General features: G+C 37.1%; 1 protein-coding gene across 5 annotated transcripts in view; it reads right to left on the minus strand.

Annotated features, from left to right (window-relative positions):
- Positions 1-20,800, minus strand: part of RUFY3 (RUN and FYVE domain containing 3) — an 84,192-nt gene that overhangs the window by 25,498 nt on the left and 37,894 nt on the right. For all 5 annotated transcript variants that reach the window (XM_082653809.1, XM_082653808.1, XM_082653810.1 and 2 more), the window contains exons 2-8: positions 10,975-11,148; positions 10,216-10,333; positions 9,268-9,369; positions 6,300-6,423; positions 5,098-5,159; positions 3,817-3,882; positions 2,498-2,567 (exon numbers count right to left, since the gene is read on the minus strand). In XM_082653809.1, coding sequence (XP_082509935.1) covers positions 2,498-2,567; positions 3,817-3,882; positions 5,098-5,159; positions 6,300-6,423; positions 9,268-9,369; positions 10,216-10,333; positions 10,975-11,148 — 716 coding nt within the window. The remainder of the gene's footprint in view (positions 1-2,497; positions 2,568-3,816; positions 3,883-5,097; positions 5,160-6,299; positions 6,424-9,267; positions 9,370-10,215; positions 10,334-10,974; positions 11,149-20,800) is intronic.

Raw genomic sequence — 20,800 nt, forward strand, 5'->3', positions numbered from 1 at the left:
GCCTAAAATGCGTAAAGAAGTAACTCTGGGCAGACGGGTCTGCTCTCTAGATCCAAGCGCACCTCGGACTGCTTCTTCCAAGGTCTCATCATCAGAGAAAATATTACAAGTGACGACTGCAGATCCAAGTGCACTTTCTAAGTCAGCTTTACCAACATAAAGTGGATGTTTATTTACCTTCATCTGCTCAGTTCTTCTCATTTTGTCATATTGGTTCAGAACTCAGGAGGGGAAAAGAGGTCTTTTTTGTTTTGTTTTGTTTTTTACTGGTCCCTTTAAATCCAAAATAGATGGAAATGAGAGAGGGCAGAACTTATTAGCCTTGTCTGCTCTTTATAAAGTCTACACACAGTGCTTTCCTATCTCTAAAAGTTCAAAGCTTTAAGAAAATAAATCTTACTGGTAAGATAAATAAGTAAACGAATAAATTAATATTGTTGGTAAGATAAGTTTAGGCCAAGAACACAAGTCCTGTGACTGAGGGAATAAAATTTATATTTACTGAGTGCTTATGATGTGTCAGGCACTAGTCTAGTCCCTTATGCATTAAATCACTTAATTTGTACAAAAATCTTCTTCTTCTTCTTATCCCCATTTTACAGATAAGTAAACCAAAGAATAGGAGCTCAAGTAACTGGCCCAGGATCAGAAAGCTAGCAAGCGCCAGACCTAGGACACAAATTCAAGTCTAGCTCCGGAGAGCAGGCTTAATTAATATGCCACACTGCCTCAATATAACAGCAGTAGAATCACAGTAGAAAACTGCTCTGCAGAATGTTTCCAAAGCCTTGTGGCATAAAATTCTAAGGGTCATATCAATAAATTAAAGTTTTAATATAATTTAAAAATCTACATCCAAAAATAAAGCCCCCAGAACTGAGTAATATGGAAGGTGTTTTAAATTCATAACAATGAACAATGATTTTTTCCTTCTGAAAAAAATCTGATTAGATAGCGTTTCCTGACTAGTGCTTTAACTTGCTTATTTTAGACCAAAATTTTTTTTTGAAGTATAGATGATTTACAATATTATATTAGTTTCAGGTGTACAACATAGTGATTCAATATTTTTATAGATTATACTTTATATATATAAAATCTATATATAAAATATGTAGATTATATATTTTATATATTATAACCTTAAAGTTATTATAAAATATTGGCTATATTCCCTATACTATACAATATATTCTTGTAGCTTATTTATTTTATACATAATAATTTGTACCTCTTAATCCCCTACCCCTATCTTGCCCCTCCCCACTGTTAACCACTAGTTTGTTCTCTATATCTGTGCGTCTGTTTCTGTTTTGTTTTATATTCATTTGTTTGTTTCATTTTTTAGATTCCACATTTAAATAAGATACAGTATTTGTCTTTCTCTCTCAGATTTATTTCACTAAGCACAATACCCTCCAGGTCCATCTATGTTGTTGTACTTAACCAAATTTTTCTCACTGTATGTAATAGGATAGTTATAATTTGAAAAAGAGAAGATAAAGTCTTTGCCACCTAAAAAATTTTATTTAAGGTTTCTCATAGAAACGTCTAATGCTACTGAAGAAAAAAAAATGTCGCTTAGCCTTTGGTAAGTTAGGGGAAAAAAAATTAATCAGAAGTAAAATATGAGGTTATTTTTCTATTCTAATTTTAGGGACTTTTCTAAGAGTTTTCACATGTATATTCTTACTTGATCTTCAGGGTAATTGTGAGCTAAAAGGGGAAACACTCTAATTTGCCAGTTAGGGAACTGGGCCTCTTGGAGGTCAAGTGACTTACTTGCTCAGGAGCACATGACATGTAAACTGCTGCACCAAGCACTCTTCTAACTGATTTTACTTGCATTACTTCATTATTCCTTTCAACAACCCCATGTGCTAGGTATGGAGTTATTATTATAGATAAAGAAATGGAGGCAATGAAAGAGTAAATAATAGGGTCATATTTGTTATTTCATTGTCAACTGCAACCACATCTTTGCTAGGCTAACATCCCCACAGTTTACTGTTAGTTCATTATTAGTACTGGTCTCCTGACCCGTGTTCTTTATGTCATCTACCCCATCACCCCAAGGAGAAAATAAAACCCTTGAAGGCGGGAACTTGCCAATCTGGCACACATAAATCAATGCCTGGCAGATATAAATCTTTGTCTAGCTCTGGCACATACGTAGTACCCAAATTGTTTGATGAATGAATAAATGATGAATATCACGCTACCTGCTAAACATTAACTCTAGGCTAGCCCAGACAAAACATTCACAAAAGAAAGCAAAATATTTGATCAGCCCAGGTTCTATGACTTCATATTCCAACTGGATAACTGAGACCCCTCAGATAAGCCAGCTGGCCATTCCTGGTCAGAACAAGGAGTCCTATAGTAGATATTATCTGAAAAGTCAAGTCCTTTATTTCCAGGTTCCAGAGAAATTATTTTCCACTAATACACTCTACTAAATTCTATAAGTCAATCAAAAAACTTCTAAAACACTTACCTCCTCTGTCAGTTTAGTGTTGGATTTTTCTAATGCATCCACTTTTGCCTGAAGGTTGTTTACAGTAGCACTATCAAGAGAAGAAAAAACATAATAGTCTCTTTTGATAAACAGAGCAATATCCTGTACTTTCTTTTAAAATACTCATTATACTTTCATTGTTTACTGTCCATAATTCTTGACAGACTTGTAGGCTCTAAGACAGCTTAGAAGGTGATGTGTGTCTTACTTGCTCCATTCTTGGCACTGAAGTTTTTATTTAATAAGTATTTGTTGATGAAATAAAAGAGTTGATGCACTACACAGTAAACTTTGTTTACTTAAATAATAATAATGGGCTACATGAGTTATGATGTGCTTGCCATACACCAAGCACTCTTCTGATTTTACTTGCATTATTTCATTACTCCTTTCAACAACCCCATGTGCTAGGTAGGGGGTTGTTATTATAGATAAAGAAATGGAGGCATTGAAAGAGTAAATAATAGGGTCATATTTGTATTTGTCAACTGTAACCACATCTTTGCTAGGTTAACATATCCACAGTTTACTGTCAGTTCATTATTAGTACTCAGTCCCCAGAGAAAATGTACTTAAATTGTTCTTGAGTTTTCTAGATGGAACCAAGACTATAATTTATATTGATACTGGTATAGTCACATTTTAGGTCTTACTTAAATTAAAATGATTATCTTTCATAAGAGAACTATAAATAAGGTAATTAATGGGTATATTAATTCTTCTGAATTATTCAACAGTTTTTAGACCATCAGTACACTTGAGAATACCAATAAATTTTGGATAGCTCTCCTCAGGAAAGAAGAGATTGTTTTATAACCTGGTCATGAAAAATACTTGGTGAGTACTTGGTAAATTAATGGTAGTGATGGTGGAAAAAGGGTAAATTAATACTATCAATCCAATGGATGAGAAGTGCAAGGGACCAACGAGATACAATTAAAGGTACTAAAGTGATGAGTGCTTTACCCAAGATTTAGTCCTGAAATATGTGGCTGGATCTACCGAACCAAGAAGACCTCCAATTTCAACTATGTCACAAACTTAAGAGTTCTTAACTGAATATATTTACATAATCACTAAAATTCTAATTACATACTGATTTTATATTGCTTTTCATTAAAGCTCACTGAACAGTTAAATGCCACATATCCAGTGTCTAGCTCAGTGCCTGGTAAGCAGTAATTCTATATATATTTGTTGAGTATTGTCTGAATTTATCCTAACTGCTCATCAGTTTACCTTTCCCTTCCCCCACACCAAAACCCCCAGTAACATAACAGTATTTATTCATTCTTTACTTCAGATGTCTGTTGAGTTCTTCTACATAGTTCTTCTGATCCAGAATTGCAGTAATCTGGCCATCTCTGAGGGAAAAAAAAAAAAATAGAAAAAAAGTAAATAATATTAGAAATACCAAGATGCCCCACCCCTAATCTTTTCATAAAACAAAGAAAGGAAATTATGGCACAGACACACTGTTTCAGAAGACAGACCTGACGTATAATCCCCTTGGCATATCAACAAGAGACTTGGAGGTTTAAAATGGAAACCACCCCTGCATATTAATAAAGCTCTTGCTATAGCTTATATATCTTAATAACTTAGGTTATAGGTATAATGTACAATCTATTAGAGGCATTTAAAGAATAAAAAGTTTCTTCTCACAATTGATAGATTTTTATTTTAGCTTTGTTAGTATTATTTATCATAACAATTTTCCATTTGTCATAGGAATTGAATTAAGCTTATTTGGGTGAAATAATTATTGTTCTCAAAGGCTATATATTTATTTGCCTTTAACTGCTGTTTGGCTTCAAAGTGAATGGTATAAAAGGCTTTCACAAAGATCAGGTGTTTATTATTACATGAGTAAATTAAGTGTGGAAAAAGAAGGTTCACTTCTGGGACCAGATAATCTAGAATAGGCGAAAGTTAAACAGACAGACTTTTCAACTGAAAAACAAAATTCAAGGCCACATACCTCTATGACTACTAAAAGGACAAGCAATATAATCTTAGCTCAATGCCTAAGGTTAAAAACTTCAGACTATGCTTTCAACTGCTAAATTTATAAAGGTAAAAGGTGAGTTTCTGATCGCTAATTTCCAAGTACCATATGAATATTTTTTAAACTTTAAATTTTGAAATTATTTTAGATTTACAGAAGTTGTAAAAGTACTGCCCAGTTCCCATACACTCAGCTCCCCCTAATATTAGCATTTTACATAATCCCATGATGCACATGTAATAGTGCAAATTTTAAGCAAACCGACAATGCAATCCTTCTGGTCAAGAAAACCATGTTTCCAAACATTACTTTTAAGAGATGAAGCATTTGATTCCTTTTATAAAAATTTTTGTTTTGTTTGCCCCTGAGCCACATAGTAGGAAAATCTACTTAACTAAAATCCCTTTTAGGGTTTAGCAGGCATAATTGTCAGATATTTTTGACAAGATTCTATTAAAGCTATCTCATCAGAAATTCTTTCAGCACATCTGTTAAAGCAGTACTGTTGTAAACTTTAAATACTATCAAAGAACATTAAAGAAAAAAGAAAACTAATTTTCTTTGTACATACCCTTCACTACCTTTACTGCTGTTCCCATCCTTGAGATACATTGAAAAATCTATAACTCCAACCTACAGAGAGAATGTTCAGAATTCAATATAAAATTAGATACTTTTCCCAAGGCATAACACAATGTCTCTTTTTAGGTACTCAAAATAGTATTACGGTCATGACAACTACTAGAAATTTTTAATAAAAATTTAATGTTTTATTATAATCAAGAATTGACGGTTGTAAAGCAATCATACCCCAATAAAGATGTTAAAAAAAAAAAAATTGACGGGACTTCCCTGGTGGCGCAGTGGTTAAGAATCCGCCTGCCAATTCAGGGGACACGGGTTCGATTCCTGGTCCGGGAAGATCCCACATGCCGCGGAGCAACTAAGCCTGTGTGTCACAACTTCTGAGCCTGTGCTCTACAGCCTGTAAGCCACAACTACTGAGCCTGTGTGCTGCAACTACTGAAGCCCATGCGCCTAGATCCCACGCTCCACAACAAGAGAAGCGACAGCAATGAGAAGCCCGTACACTGCAACGAAGAGTAGCCCCTGCTCGCCACAGCTAGAGAAAGCCCGTGCGCAGCAACGAAGACCCAACGTAGCCAACAAAAGAGAAGAAAAAAAAGTTGGAAAAGGTAACTTAAAAAAAAAAATGCTCCTCCTTAAAAAAAAAAAAGAATTGGCAAGGGTTGTAAATAAAGAACCAAGATTAAGTCAGTAGGACATGGCTAAGAAAGTCAACTGAATACTTAATATAAATTGAGGTTTAACATTTCTTTCTCTCTTGCTTATTTAAAATATTCTGCTACTAAACCCCTGTGTATATATTTTGGCTTATATGTGTGTACATATATTAGGTTGGCCAAAAAGTTTGTTTGGGCTTTTCCATAAGATGCTACGGCAAACACATATACATATGTTTGCTGCTGAACCACACAGCACACAGCATATATATATATATTTTACCCTTTACAAAATATTTTTAACAGGGATCACAGTTAAGACAAGAATTTGAAAAACATTCATTATGCATAAATAAGCCAAGCTGGAAGGAAAAACAAACATTTTTTATATTCACATCAAAAATAAAGAAAATCCTATTTATGACTCATAGAAGTTCCCCTAATTTGGTTGGTATAATCTGATCAATCCAAATTCTGAGATAACAGAACTCAGAGTGACACACTAGGTAACCAAGTATCTTCCTCATACCTGAGAGTCCAAATCTTCTCCTTTCATACAGAAATTGGCATCAATGACATTCAGACCCACCAACAGACCAGCAATTATGGCTCCCTCTTCTTCCATCATGAGGGCATTGGGTTCATAGAATTCACTGTAAGAGAAATCCATGAAACAGTCTACTGTAATAAAACCTCAAGAATCCAATGATGTAACCATGAGACAAGGAGAAAAGCACTTGCCTCGTGGTTAAATATGGTCATCTATAATAACAGCAAAAAAGTAAAAACAAGGATTACTTGGATACTTTATTTTAGATAATAGGGACATGAACAGACTCTAGATAATAGACAGTCCAGCTGAAAGAAAAGTGATTAGAATGGTATTTTCACTGAAGTGAGCATTCATGCTTCTGACACATATCTGTATTTGTAACGCACCACGGGATAATTTTTCAATCTTTCATGCGTCTTAAAAAAACCGATTATTTTGTTTTTAAAAAATTGCCTTTTTTCTGATCTGCTTTATTTTTTAAATTTAATTTTATATATATTTAAAATTTTTTTATTTTATATTGGAGTACAGTTGATTTACAATGTTATGTTAGTTTCAGGTATACAGCAAAGTGATTTAGTAATACATATACTGTATTGTTGTATGCAATAGTAGTTCATTCACTTTCACCTCTGGACAGTATTCCATGGTAGGGATATACCACAATGGATTCATTCTATTTGCTGTTTCAGTTGTGCAGGCTACAGTGCTTTGCTGAACACTACTGCACATGGGTTTGGGTACATATACACATGCATTTCTGTTAGACATACCTAGGGTGTGAAACTGCTGAGTCAAAGTAAGTGAAAATATGTATTAAAAAGTGTTCCCGGGCTTCCCTGGTGGCGCAGTGGTTGAGAGTCCGCCTGCCAATGCAGGGGACACGGGTTCGTGCCCCGGTCCGGGAAGATCCCATGTGCCGCGGAGCGGCTGGGCCCGTGAGCCATGGCTGCTGAGCCTGTGCTCTGCAACGGGAGAGGCCACAACAGCGAGAGGCCCGCATACCGCAAAAAAAAAAAAAAAAAGTGTTCCGTCTAGTTCGTAAGACTGAATGCATTTACTCTAGTGCTCTGCTGGATGAAGAGCTAATTCTTCAGACCCCAATTGAATCATATAATTTTGTAGCCGCCTACAGCTTGAACACTAGACCCTACACCACTTTAAGGCTTGATCCTTGGAAAGTTGAGCCTTCCCCTTGTGGAAATAAATAAGCTCTCCAGAATGGTTACTGTTTCTCTTTCCCCTGATTTGTTTAATTTTCTTAGGCAAGAAAACAGCAATCAATGGCACACGCAGCTGCAGCAACATTAAAACAATGCTCCATGTTAGGATCTGCAGTGCAATTTTTTGTAAAAACTAGGCTCTTGAAAAATTCAGCCATGTCTTTAAATTCTCGATTACTTATTCTTCTTACAATATTTCTCAGAGGCAGTCTGCTACACTTGAATTTCTTTTAGTAAATATTAATGACCTATAAAGTATATATTAAAAAGTACACAAATCATACAATACAGTGGAATGAGTTTTCACACAGAGAACACACCTATGTAACCAGCACTATATTAAAAATCAGTACATCATCAGAACCTCCAAAGCCACCTTGTGCTCCCTTCTACTCTGCATTTACTACCCCTACCCTGCCAATGGTAGCTCTTTCCTGACTTCTATCATGAAAGATAAATTGTGTACATTTCTGAACTTTATATAAATGGAATAATGCAGAATGTATTTTTCATGTCTGGTTTCATTTGCCAACATTACACTTGTGAGATTAATCTATATGGCTGTGTATAGCTGCTATATGGTATTTCATTGTATGAGTATACCATAATTTACCTACCCATTCTACTGTGAATAGATACTTGGGGTCTATTACAAACATTTGGGGCTGGTACAAACATTGTAATAACTATGAACATTCTTGTTCATGTCTTTTGTTGGATATAACTATGCATTTTTTATTGGATATAACAACTAGAAGCAGAATCCTCGATCACAAGGAATGCTCATGATCAGCTTTACTAGAGGATGACAAACAGTTTTCTTAAATTTCTATACCAATTCACTCATCAGCAGGACATTAAAGTAACTTCACATCCTCACCAACACCTGCGATGACCTGTCTTTTTCATTTTACCCATTCTGGTGGTTGTGTGAGGTTATCACACTCTTGTTTTAACTTGAATTTACAACATGGCTAATGAAGTTAGGTATCTTTTAATATTTTTACTGGCCATTTCAATTTTCTTCTTCTGTGAGAGGCTTGTTCAAGTCCTTTACCCAATTCTGTCTTTGCTCGTCTGCCTTTTTCTTTTTGGACTGATGGAGTTCTTTATACACCATGAGTATGCATAATTTGTTGAATATATGTATTATGTATTGCAAATATCTCCTTTAGAGTTATCGGTTACCTCTCACTCTTAATCTCAAGAGTGACTTTTGACGGACAGAAGTTCTTCATTTTAATGTAACCAATTTAGCCATTTTCTCCTTTACAGGTAGAACTTTTTGTGTTTAAGAAATTTTTGTCTACTTTATGTTTCTTCTAAAAGCTTTATTGTTTTCTCATTCCCATTTGTACCTATGACCCAACTGGAAATTTTTTTGTGTGCTGTATTTGAATTTAATGTTACACGTCAACTTCCTGTCTTAGTGAGCCTGGGTATATGCTAAGGTGTCAAAAGCCTTCCCTGTTAAGTTTTGACCTGTCCTGCAAAGGACCATACATATGCCACAGAGACAGTGTGAACACACTTAATATAAAAACATCTGTTCTTGCGTATGTGTGTGTGTGATGTGGGAGAAGGTATTAGCTGAGCTACGTGAAATTGTCGTGAATCGAATGTTTCTGACCCCCCAAAATGATAAATTTATATGCTTCAGCCTCATATGATATAGAACATGGGGAGAAAAAGAAGGAAGCTCAACGAGAAGATCTTCATACCTGAGAAGTTCCTTTTTATTGATCAGAGCTTTCATATACTCTGAAAGTTTCTTTTGCATCAATGCCAAACGAAGCCAGGCTCTTCCTCTGCCTACTGGTGTCCTACAAAAACACAGAAACCAACTAAAAGTAGCAGAGCTAGAGGCCACAGTGGGACAGGTCCATTTACTCCCGCTAACGGGCCCCCCCGTTATATATATATATATAAGGTATAAGGTGCACAGGACGTGCCCCTCACAGCCTCTCCCACCACACTCCTGTGGGAGGACTTCTGTGTGGGCCAGTGGGAGCCAGGGGTGTGTTTGGGACAAATGCTCTCGTGAGGAATTAATTACTGAATGAGACTATGATTTGAAGACAAGACCTCTGGAAGGCCAAAGTGAAAATGCTCCATCAGACTAGTTTTGGTGAATCCTCATAAATTTAGTGTGGATCATGTAAGGACCCGAATAACAATAATCAGGACACAGGCCACTTAGACCTCTACTTGATTACAATTAGACCAATCTAATTTGGGAAGGTGATTACCACTCTTTTTCAAGTCCCAAGGAGGTTCCGGGTGTCAGATCCTGAGGCTCACTTGACAACTCTTTTAATCTTGGTTCTCATCAAACACATTGTTTGTCTTAAGTCCAACACGCCACCTCCCTATATCTAACTTCTTGAGACTCACTAGCTGATACCCACAAGTGTTTTTAAAAAAAAGAGAACATTTGGTATTTTAACATGAAGACAACCTTTCTTAGATTAAGAATAATTATCCCTCACACTTCTCATTATTCTACGCTACCAGTTCTCTCGTAACATCACTTATTCATAACAGCATTTTGCATTCTGGACTGTTATGAAATAAATTATTATGATCACCGTTGTCTTTAGTCTCATTCCTAAAGGAGGTAGTTAAGAAGAATGTTTTCCCTGACACACAGAATTGAACCTTAAACTTACTTAAGTCCTGGAAGGTCTTTAACACTTGCTGTTATCTCTGCAGCTTCTGGAACAAGCTTTTCTACCAGTTCTAGAGGCCCCCAGAAGGATTTATTTTGTCCAAGAAAAGTTTTCTTAGCTAAGGCGATAAAAACAAAGCAATATTTTAACATTTTTCACAACATAAACACACTCTCAACACACACATACCCTCTCCCATCTATTCAGTGCGCTTTTCCGGGAATTAATCCCAGGTTATCAGACAGTTCTAAAATTATTCATGCTTTCATAATAGATAACATTTCATAAAAATCAAAAATCCCCTACTTTCCAAGACTCGGTCCTTCCTCTTTCAGGAAGAATTTATGGACTAGCTGTATAATAACGATAAAATATTTTAACAATATCATGCTTAAAGCCGTGTGGTATTAGTGAAGAAAACAGTCCAGGGGAAGAGAATATGTAATCCAAGAACAGGTTATCAAAGATTGGAGCAGGAGGAGGAAAAGAAGCCAAGGTGAACAAGACCAGGTCCTGTCCTCAAAAGCTCACAGTTGGGCTTCCCTGGGCTTCCCAGAGCCATGGCCACTGGGCCTGCGCAGCCGGAGCCTGTGCTCCGCAGCAGGAGAGGCCAAAACAGTGAGAGGCCCGTGTACCGCAAAAAAAAAACAAAAGAAAAAGACTCTTATTCTTTGGCTCCACCAGGAATGCTTCTCTTCTGGAGCATGTATTGCTAGGAAACAGGTGTGTGCACATTTGTATTTGGAGACCATGGTCTACCTTTCAAGCCGTGTTTCAGGCAGTGCTCCATCACCACAAAGAACTGCTGGAGAGGTGCGTAGTCAGAGTCCAGAGTTCTCCCTAGGTTCAGAGCAGATTCAATCAAGCCCTTGATACTCAGCTTGGCCATGTTCATCAGGTTCATGCGTTCGTTAGCCATGAGATAATTAGGATCTGCAGCCAAAGGAGAAAAGGATGAAGCCTGGTTACTGGAAATAGCGCATTAAAATATTCAGTATAAGTTCACTGTGTTGACATTTGCATTGATGGCACAAAAGCAATAGCGGGTAAGACTGTTGGTGTCTTGGCAAGAATCAAGGCCTTGGCACCAAATTATACTATTAGTTGTTGTATTCTTCCCCACCATGTGCTTTCCTTTTTTTTTAAAAAAAAAAGATGCCAGTCTCCCTTAGGAATATTCTTGGTGAAACAGTAAAAAATGTATTTATTTTATAAAATTTTGAGCCTTGAGTACAGTCTTTTAATATTCTCACCACTGCCTCTGTTACCAGCCTAACTTGGGTCCGTCACAACTCAGTACTGCACAGTCTTCACACTGGGCTGCTTCCACCCTTGCCCTGCCTCACCCATTCTCTACAGCTTGTGAAGCGCTCTAAAAAATAAAGCTGGGCTTCCCTGGTGGCGCAGTGGTTGAGAGTCCGCCTGCCGATGCGGGGGACGCGGGTTCGTGCCCGGTCCGGGAAGATCCCACATGCCGCGGAGCGGCTGGGCCCGTGAGCCATGGCCGCTGAGCCTGCGCGTCCGAAGCCTGTGCTCTGCAACAGGAGAGGCCACAACAGTGAGAGGCCCACGTACCGCAAAAAAAATAAAATAAAATAAAAAAATAAAGCCAATGTAGAGAAAAAGGACAAAGCGCTTAAACTTTGTTCCAAATACGCTATGTGCATTATTAGTATTTATACTAGTTAGCATTATTATTTAAACTATGCATTACTAAATGACTAAAAATAATTAACATTATTAGTATAATGAAGTATTAGAACTTAATCAACTCCCCGATTTTTTAAGACTTAACATAGAGCACGTGGCTCTCATCAACCAAATAAACTCCCTGAGGAAAGGGACTAAGTACCACATTTTACCTGACATCCTCCCAAAAGTTAAATGTGTTAAATTTCTATACGAATTGAAAAAGGCCTAGAGATCTATGAAATATTTTACCTTTTTTAGGAGGACTAAAAGTAGTACTAATAAAAGCCATGCTCCCATAATAGAAACAAGCTACAGCGCAAAGCAGAGATTATTTCATTCAAATTGTCCCAAGCAATTTTCTTCACACAGTGTTTTCATTTAGATATGCATTCACAGTTAAATGAAGCAGAATCCAATAGGCAAATTCTAAGCTCATCTTCTCCATTAAGTTTAAGGACTTGTAGGTTTACAGTGCCCACTGTACAAATCTTGGTTTGTTGTAGTGTTCTCTGAGGTAATAATTTTAGAGGATACTTTATTAGGAAAGTCAGAATTGGTGTATGTTGCCACGAATTCTCTCTTGCACACCAACAAATGTTTTAGGGCCATGCCTCAAATCTGGCTCTCTCTGTTCATTGTAGGTCAACTTGACAAGAATGGAATAAACCCACAAGGGACATTGAAATACACAAAAAACTACCCCCTGACAAACTGCCATGAAGAACAACTTTATCAGATATTAATTTCCAACATTATTATCAGCATTTATGTGCACTGTACTGTTTCCGACCTATAATCCCTGGGAGAAAGGAATAGGGCAGGGGTGTGTGGGTATGCATGAATGTTTGTGGAGAGCTCCTGGATTCTCCATTTAACATAAGAAAATGTGGCTGAAGTTGGATTAACTGGCAGTCCATAAGGTACCACTCCCTCTGCCTTAAGTCTGTTGACCAATAATTCAGGGAGCTAATAACAAAATTAAGCAATGCTCCTAGTCAAAGTAAATAATCTAATTCCTACCTAGTGAGAACTAGTCACGTGGGAGAGCTGGATCTGGAATATGTACAAAACACGATGCTTTGAGGCATTTTTCCAGAAGTGGTGGTACCAGCTCTTCTACATTGCCTCATCTCGTTCTTGTAATCAGTAGCAGAAATGTTTAGGACATCTGGTCAGTGGCTGGGATGCATTAAACTACAGAAAGATGAACTACTGCCTAGGGAAATTAAATTCCTGATACCTTAGACTCCATTAGTATGGTGCTATAACCTATTTGAACTAACCTGCATCAAACATAAACAACCCACCCATTCTTTAGAAAATATTACTCTCAGTCTTGGCATTACTAATATTTTGGGTCAGATAATTCTTTTTGTGGGGGGCTGTTCTGTGAATTAAATTTAGCAGCAACCCATGCCTTTACCCACTAGATGTCAGTAGCACGCTCTAGTCATGATAACCCCAAATATCTCCAGATATCGCCATAAGTCCCCTGAAAGACATCTCTTACCTGTGGAGAACTACTACCCTAAACAAATGAAAGAAAGTCAAACAAAATTCAGGGTAATTTGACAACTAGACATAAGAGCTCAAAAGAATTTATTGCTCATTATTAATTGTTTAATTCATGCAAAAGTTCAATGATTATTTAATGCTTACTATTATCAAAGTGGTGCGGCACGGCCAAAAAAAAAAAAAAAAAGATTTTGTGGAACTAATGTATGCTGTTTGTTTGGCTGGGGTTTTTTGGGCGCACCATGCGGCTTGCAGGATGTTAGCTGCCTGCCTAGGGATTGACCCATGCCCCCTGCAGAGGAAGTGTGGAGTCCTAACCACTGGACTGCCAGGGAATTCCCTGTATGCTGTTAAAAAGGGAAGGGCTGCAGTGACCAAAAGAGAGCATGGGGGGACTTCTGAGGGGCAGGTAAAGTTCTCCTTTTGATGGGGTGTTAGTTTTGTGAAATTGGTGAGTATGTGAAAATCCATTGAGCTGAGTACTTATAATATGTGATCTTTTTTATATATTTTACACTTTTAACTATAAAAAGCTTTAAAAAGTTCTGTTTTATTATATAGACCAGAAAATTATTTTAAAGTGCAGGACTTTTACAGTGTTGTCTGTCATACTTTTTCTATGAGAAAAATAATTAAAATTGCAATTATTCACAATGCTAACATTTAACACTATTTTTCCAAAAGTGAACTTTTGTTCATTCATTCATTCATTCATTTTTTTCAATAAATATTGAACATCTACTTGGTGTTAGATACTGTATTTAATGCTGGGAATCCAGAGATAGAAGACCTAGTCCTCGACATCCAAGTGCTTATTATTTATCAAACTTGGGTTATACAGATGTCTGGAGAACAAAACAGGGCAGCTTACAGAGAATACTTGAAACTTCAGGATAAACATTATCATCTTCAACAAAGATTAATTTTATTTCAGGACAAATAAATTAAAATGTTTTTATGTTAAGCCATATATATGCATTCTATGGAATCAAATGTAAATTTTATATATATTTTTAAGGCTAAGATAGTAGATATGAAAGTAATGTAGGATTTCATGCAAGCTGCGAGTCTGATACAATTTCCTCTGCCATTGGATGTATTCTGAGGGAAAGTTTAAGAAGTGTCCATTACCCATGGCTATTACTTAACATTATACTGAGGGTGGAAGACCAGTGCAATTAGAGAAGATAAAGAAATTGGAGACATATAAACTGTAAAAGTGTGGATCATATATTACTGCTCTCATACAGTCTGATTTTACACCCAGAAAAAATCAAAGTAAACTAAAATTTTTACAAAAACATAATAATTCACAGAGGTAGCAGAATACAAAATTAATATATAGAAATAACTAGGTGCCAAATACAGAGGATGAGACTTTTGAGTTCAATCTTAAAGGACAAAGAGAAATTAGTCAGGCCAGGAAGGGTTAGGAGTAGAGCTGTGAAGGGAGTAGGATGGAAGGACAGCTTGGGTAAAGGAACAGAAATATGAAAGAACATGGCATACTAAGGAAAACCAAGAAAATGCCGTAAGTTTATGATACATGTGAGTAAGGGTTGTGAGATAAGACAAGGGAAATAGGTAAGGGAGAGATTGCTAAGGACCTTGTTTAAGGAATATGGATTTTACCTTAAAGTCAGTAAAGATTTTGATGTGAGGCGTAATGTCACTGATTTGAATTTTAGAGAAGCCATTCTAGCAATCTTGTGGAAGATGGATCGAAAAGGAATAAAATCTCAAAGCTGGGGAGCAAGTAAGGGTTTACCACAAAAACTGAGGAGGAAAATTATAATATGGGATGGAATTGGAGCAGTGTGTGCTTGTGGAGAAGACGGAGTTAGCTCTGAGAGATGTTCTAGGGGTAGAATGTTAGGATTTCAGGACTTGATCACCAGCTGGATTGAGGCAAGAAGGAAATAGAATGGAGAGCAACTTCTGTGTTTCTAGTTTTGGTGATTATTTGATTGTTTCTACATTTGGACGGTGGTACAAATCACCTTGGTGGGAAACATAGTAGGAGCAGTGGACTAAAGAAACCATGTAGAAATGACTGTAGTTATAATAAACCATATTGGTTTTCAAAGTCCTTTTAGGAGCGTATGGGTCTTCATTACACCTCTTCAAGGCTGCTAATTTCCATATGAGGAAATTCTAACAAACTTTACAGAGTCATGTGGTTCATCTAGTCAATAGTGATGACAAAAATGGACCCAAAGTCACATAGCTAAGAGCGACAGTGAGTCACACTGTTCTGCAAACCAATCTAACCAAGACCCTATTTTATCTCCTTACAGTGCAGTGACTAAGGTTCATATCGAGAAATATTGAAATGTTTTATGAATAATTGAAGGAAAAGTAACTTATCTTTAACATTATGTTAATATTAAGTATGTTACATCATACCCAATTCTTGGTAAAGTGGGAATAATTCATAGGTAGCACAACAGTTACTTTTATCTTAATGTGAAACAAAACAGTTGTCCTACAGAAATTTCCCAATGATACCTAAAAGCATTAGTATGAGATTTAAAATGACCGACTAACAGAAAGATATTGAAAGGAAAGCTTACTTGATGTTCAGAATGACTGAAGACCAATGACTCCTAAATAAATCTACTTTGAACTTTTGCTGTAATAGTTCTTAGAGTATAAAATTAAGCATAAAATGAGTTGTCTGTGATAGTGAAAGAAATCACTGAAAGTACTAAAAAGATCTTTAATAAAACACCATTTAACTAGTCTGATGACACTTATTTGTACAAAATAATTATGAACTTTTACTCAATCCTCATTTAAAAATAATAAAGTCTTAAGACCCTTAGATTATCTATATATGTATCTATATCTGTATTTATCTATTCTCCTTAATGTCATTTCAGATATCACATAAGCTTCTACTCAAGAATAATGAAGAGGAAATTCACTTAAACAATATTTTCTCTGGGTTGAAATCTGTTAAAGGAGTTAATCAAGAAAATTTAATCACTAATTTATTTATCCTGATTGCTACCTTTCCTTAGTAATAGCATAATCAAAGATATACTTTGCTAAAATTAAGCCTTATCATCAGAAAGATTATATCCACCCACTACTCAATCTGTTTGATATGAATCATCTATGCTAATTAGCTTATTATATGATGCCAGGCAAGGAATCTTACTTCTTTGGGGCCTCAATTTCCTCACTGTAAACGTACTTATTCAGTAATTTTTTTTTATAAAGACATCACACACCCGCACCAATCATAATGACTAATTGCAGCACTAATTCTCAAGCAGGGGGCACATTAATATGCCTGGAATGGGGTGAAACAACATGGCTTGGAAAACCCCACCAACCACTCTGATACCAAATGAACTAGATCCCTGCCACTCCAAGTGTGGTCCTGGAACATCAACATTGGCATCACCTGGAAGCTTTTAGAAATGGGAAAACTTGGGCTCCAATGGTACTACTGAATCAGATTCTGGACAGAACCTAAAGCAATATGTATGTGCATTAAAGTTAGTGAAGCACTGACCTAGCTCTTCTAGCTCTAGCATGTCATAATTCCATGATTTCACAGATGGCTTCCTCAAGGCCAACCAATAAATACATTTATCAGTAGAAAGCTCCCAGGAGAAAGGAATAATAAAGATCGCAGCAGAAATCAACAGCAAATAACACTATCGAGAGAAACCAGTGAAACCCAAAGTTGGCTCTCTGAAAAGATCAACAACATTGACAAATATTTAGCTATACTGACGAAGAGAAAAAGAGAAAAGACTCAAATTACTAAAATCAGAAACGAAGAGGAGACATCACTATTGACCTTACAGAAACAAAAAGGATTATAAGGGAATACTATGGGCAACTGTATGCCAACATATTAGGCAACCTAGATGAAACAATTTCTAAGGACAATTTCTAAGACAGATAAACTACCTAAACTGACTCAAGAAGAAATAGAAAATCTGAATAGAACTATAATAAGTAAAGATACTAAATTCATAATAAAAAACACACCCCATAAAGAGGCCAAAACCAGATGGCTTCACTACTGAAGTTTACCAAACATTTAAAGAATTACTACCAGTTCTTCACAATTCCAAAAAACAGAGGAAGAGGAAACACTTCCCAACACATTGTATGAGACCAACATTATCTGAGACCAAAATCAGACAAAGACATCATAAGAAAACTACAGATTAGTATCTCTTATTAATATAGATGCAAAGCCCTCAACAAAATACTTGCAAACCAACTCTAGCAACATACAAAAAGGATTATACAATATGACCAAATGGTTTCTTAGATGACACCAAAAGCAAAAACAACAGAAAAAATAAACTGGACTACACTAAAATTAAAAACATTTGCACTTCAAAGGACATCATTCAGGGGAAAAAAAGACAGCCCATAGAATGGGAGGAAAAAATATAAATCAGATCCAGTATCCAGAATATGTAGAGAACTCTTATAATTCAACAATGAAAGACAAATACAGCAAGTCCCCTACATACGAACCTTCAAGTTGAGAACTTTCAAAGATGCAAACATGCATTCCCATGTCCAATCATGTAAGTTAGCTCAGACGTCTGTAAGATTACTGTACTGTAAGATTAAAAATGTTTTCCTTATTTTTTGTGTTTGTTTTTTTATGTATTAATGTGAGAAAAGTATTATAAGCCTATTACAGTACAGTACTATATATCTGACTGTGTTAGTTGGACACCTAGGCTAACTTTGTTGGACTTAATGAACAAATTGTACTTACAAGCACGCTCTCAGAACGGAACTCGTTTGTAGGTAGGGGACTTACTATTACCCAGTAAAAAAGAATGAGCAAAGGATTTCAATAGACATTTCTCCAAAGAAATACAAATGGCAGGACTTCCCTGGTGGCACAGTGGTGAAGAATCTGCCTTCCAATGCAGGGTACACAGGTTCAAGCCCTGGTCTAGGAAGATCCCACATGCTGCGGAGCAGCTAAGCCCGTGCACCACAACTACTGAGCCTGCGCACCACAACTACTGCAGCCCATGCGCCTAGAGCCCGTGCTCCGCAACAAGAGAAGCCACCGCAATGAGAAGCCCCTGCACCACAACAAAAAGTAGCCCCCGCTCGCCGCAACTAGAGAAAGCCTGAGAGCAGCAACAAAGACCCAATGCAGCCAAAAATATAAATTAAAAAAAATATATTGATAATTATTGAAGTTGGGTGATGGAAACGTTAGGGTTTCTTATGCTACTCTCTCTACTTTACGTACTTGAAAAATCTCATAATTAAAAATAAAAAAGAGAGGAGCTTCCCTGGTGGCGCAGTGGTTGAGAGTCCTCCTGCTGATGCAGGGGACATGGGTTCGTGCCTCAGTCCAGGAAGATCCCACATGCCGCGGAGCGGCTGGGCCCGTGAGCCATGGCCGCTGAGCCTGTGCGTCCGGAGCAGCGGGAGAGGCCACAACAGTGAGAGGCCCGCGAACCAAAAAAAAAAAAAGAAAAAAGAAAAAAGAGGTTCTGCTTTCTCTTGCTTCAGGACAAGGTTTAACTGCTAGCCTCCAATAAGAGTCTAGTGCTGCTTTCTTCCCTGAACATTACCAATATTCCCGTTTTGATTGGCATTAGCATTGAAATGAGCAAGCTTATTTGGTTATTTAAATTCCAAAACCATTGTCTATGTACTCTTACTTATTCTTCGTCAGGTATTGTGGAACAATAAGAAATCAATCAATTTCTCTATTTATCTAAGCCCTCACTTCCTAACACAGAGCTCCTAAAACCTAGTAATTCCCCAAGTGATAAGGGCATCTTTTGTTATATTTGGTTCTTGTTTCTAGTTCTGAAATAGCTCCAGAGTTAAAGGTATTATAAAAGGAGCATCTTTGTTATTTATAACAAGTCCCTTTCAAACACAGAGTTTATGCTAATGAGGTGAATTTTAGAAAGCCCCTAAGGATGGGAAGGCTGGTTGCCAAGGGGAACCAGTGGTGTGATAAGAGGGTTGGAACTTTCAGCCATTCCCTCCCCCACCTCCAAACCCAGAGAGGGGAGACAGGCTGGAGAAAGAGCTCAAACATCAAAGACTACGATTTACTCAATGATGCCTACATAATGAGGCCTGCATAAAAATCCTCAAGAAAAGTGTTCAGAGAGCTTGTGGTTAGTGAACACATCGAGCTGCTGGGAGGGTGATGTGCCCAGAGAGAGTCTGGAAGTTTCATGCTCCTTCCCACATACTTTGCCCTATGCTTCTCTTCCATCTGGCTGTTCTTGAGTTGTGTTCCTTTATAATATACCTGTACTTTAGCAAGTAAACTCTTTCCTTGAGCTGTGTGAGCCAGTCTAGCAAATTATAAAACTTAAGGAGGGGTCACAGAAACCTCTGATATATAGCTGGTTGGTAAGAAGGACAGGTGACAGCCTAGACTTGTGATTGGCATCTAAAGTGAGGGGGCATCTTGTGGAGTCTGTGTTAACCCCAAGTAGACAGTGTCAGAATTGAACTGGTGTTGGAGAACTGGTGGGTGTGGGAAAACTTCCCCACACATTTAGTGTCAGAAATGTTGTGAGCAATAGAGGAAAACACTTTTCTTTCAGGTATCCATTTCTCTAATCTTTAAAAAATGTCCGTTTCTAATTCCAGCTTGCCCAAGAGTTCCTAAGAAACCACACTTTCTTCTTCTTCACTGCCCTCCCATATCATAATACAATCAATTTTAGTTTGGGAAAGTTTCCCAAACATCTTCAAGTACCTTTACCTGAAGAATTCTGCACCACAGAAGAATACCCAGATTTCTGGGAACATCTAGAAGTTGGGACAATAGTCAGTCTTCTCTGTTTTGATGCAACATAAGAAACTTAGGTGATAAGTACAAATTCAGGAATTCCTTACTCTGCTCAATTTACTCCATAGAAATAAGTTAAATATTAGGGGGCAACACAGTGATCTAGCATAGTTAGATCTCTGATCTAGAAGAGTTAGAGCTGTCTCTCTCATATTCCCTGGGTGATATTGGAGAAATTATAAATTTCTTTATATCTAACCTGTAAGATACTGAGACAGACAATCCTCCATGGACTTCTTGTGCTACTACATGTCTTTATGGGTTGTATCAAGACTGAAAGGCTCTCAATGCTCTTTGACCCAGGCCATTTCTCAGGGTTCTTTATGCAACTGATCATCTTAAGAGAGGAGGCTTTCCTACTGCTTCCTATAAAAACAACGGTTCCCCAAACTGTGTTCCTCAGCTGCAACACTGAACCACAACGTGTGTAGCATTTTTCTAAGCAATACAGTGTCTCCCAGGTGCAACTCTGGTGCAAGAGGAACTGACACAAATGTGTTGATGCTCAGACTGCTTGCAGTGTCATGAGAAATAAAGTCTTTTGTCATGTCC

The sequence above is a fragment of the Grampus griseus genome, assembly GCF_964374135.1.
Source record: "Grampus griseus genome assembly, chromosome: 4".
NCBI lineage: Eukaryota > Metazoa > Chordata > Mammalia > Artiodactyla > Delphinidae > Grampus > Grampus griseus.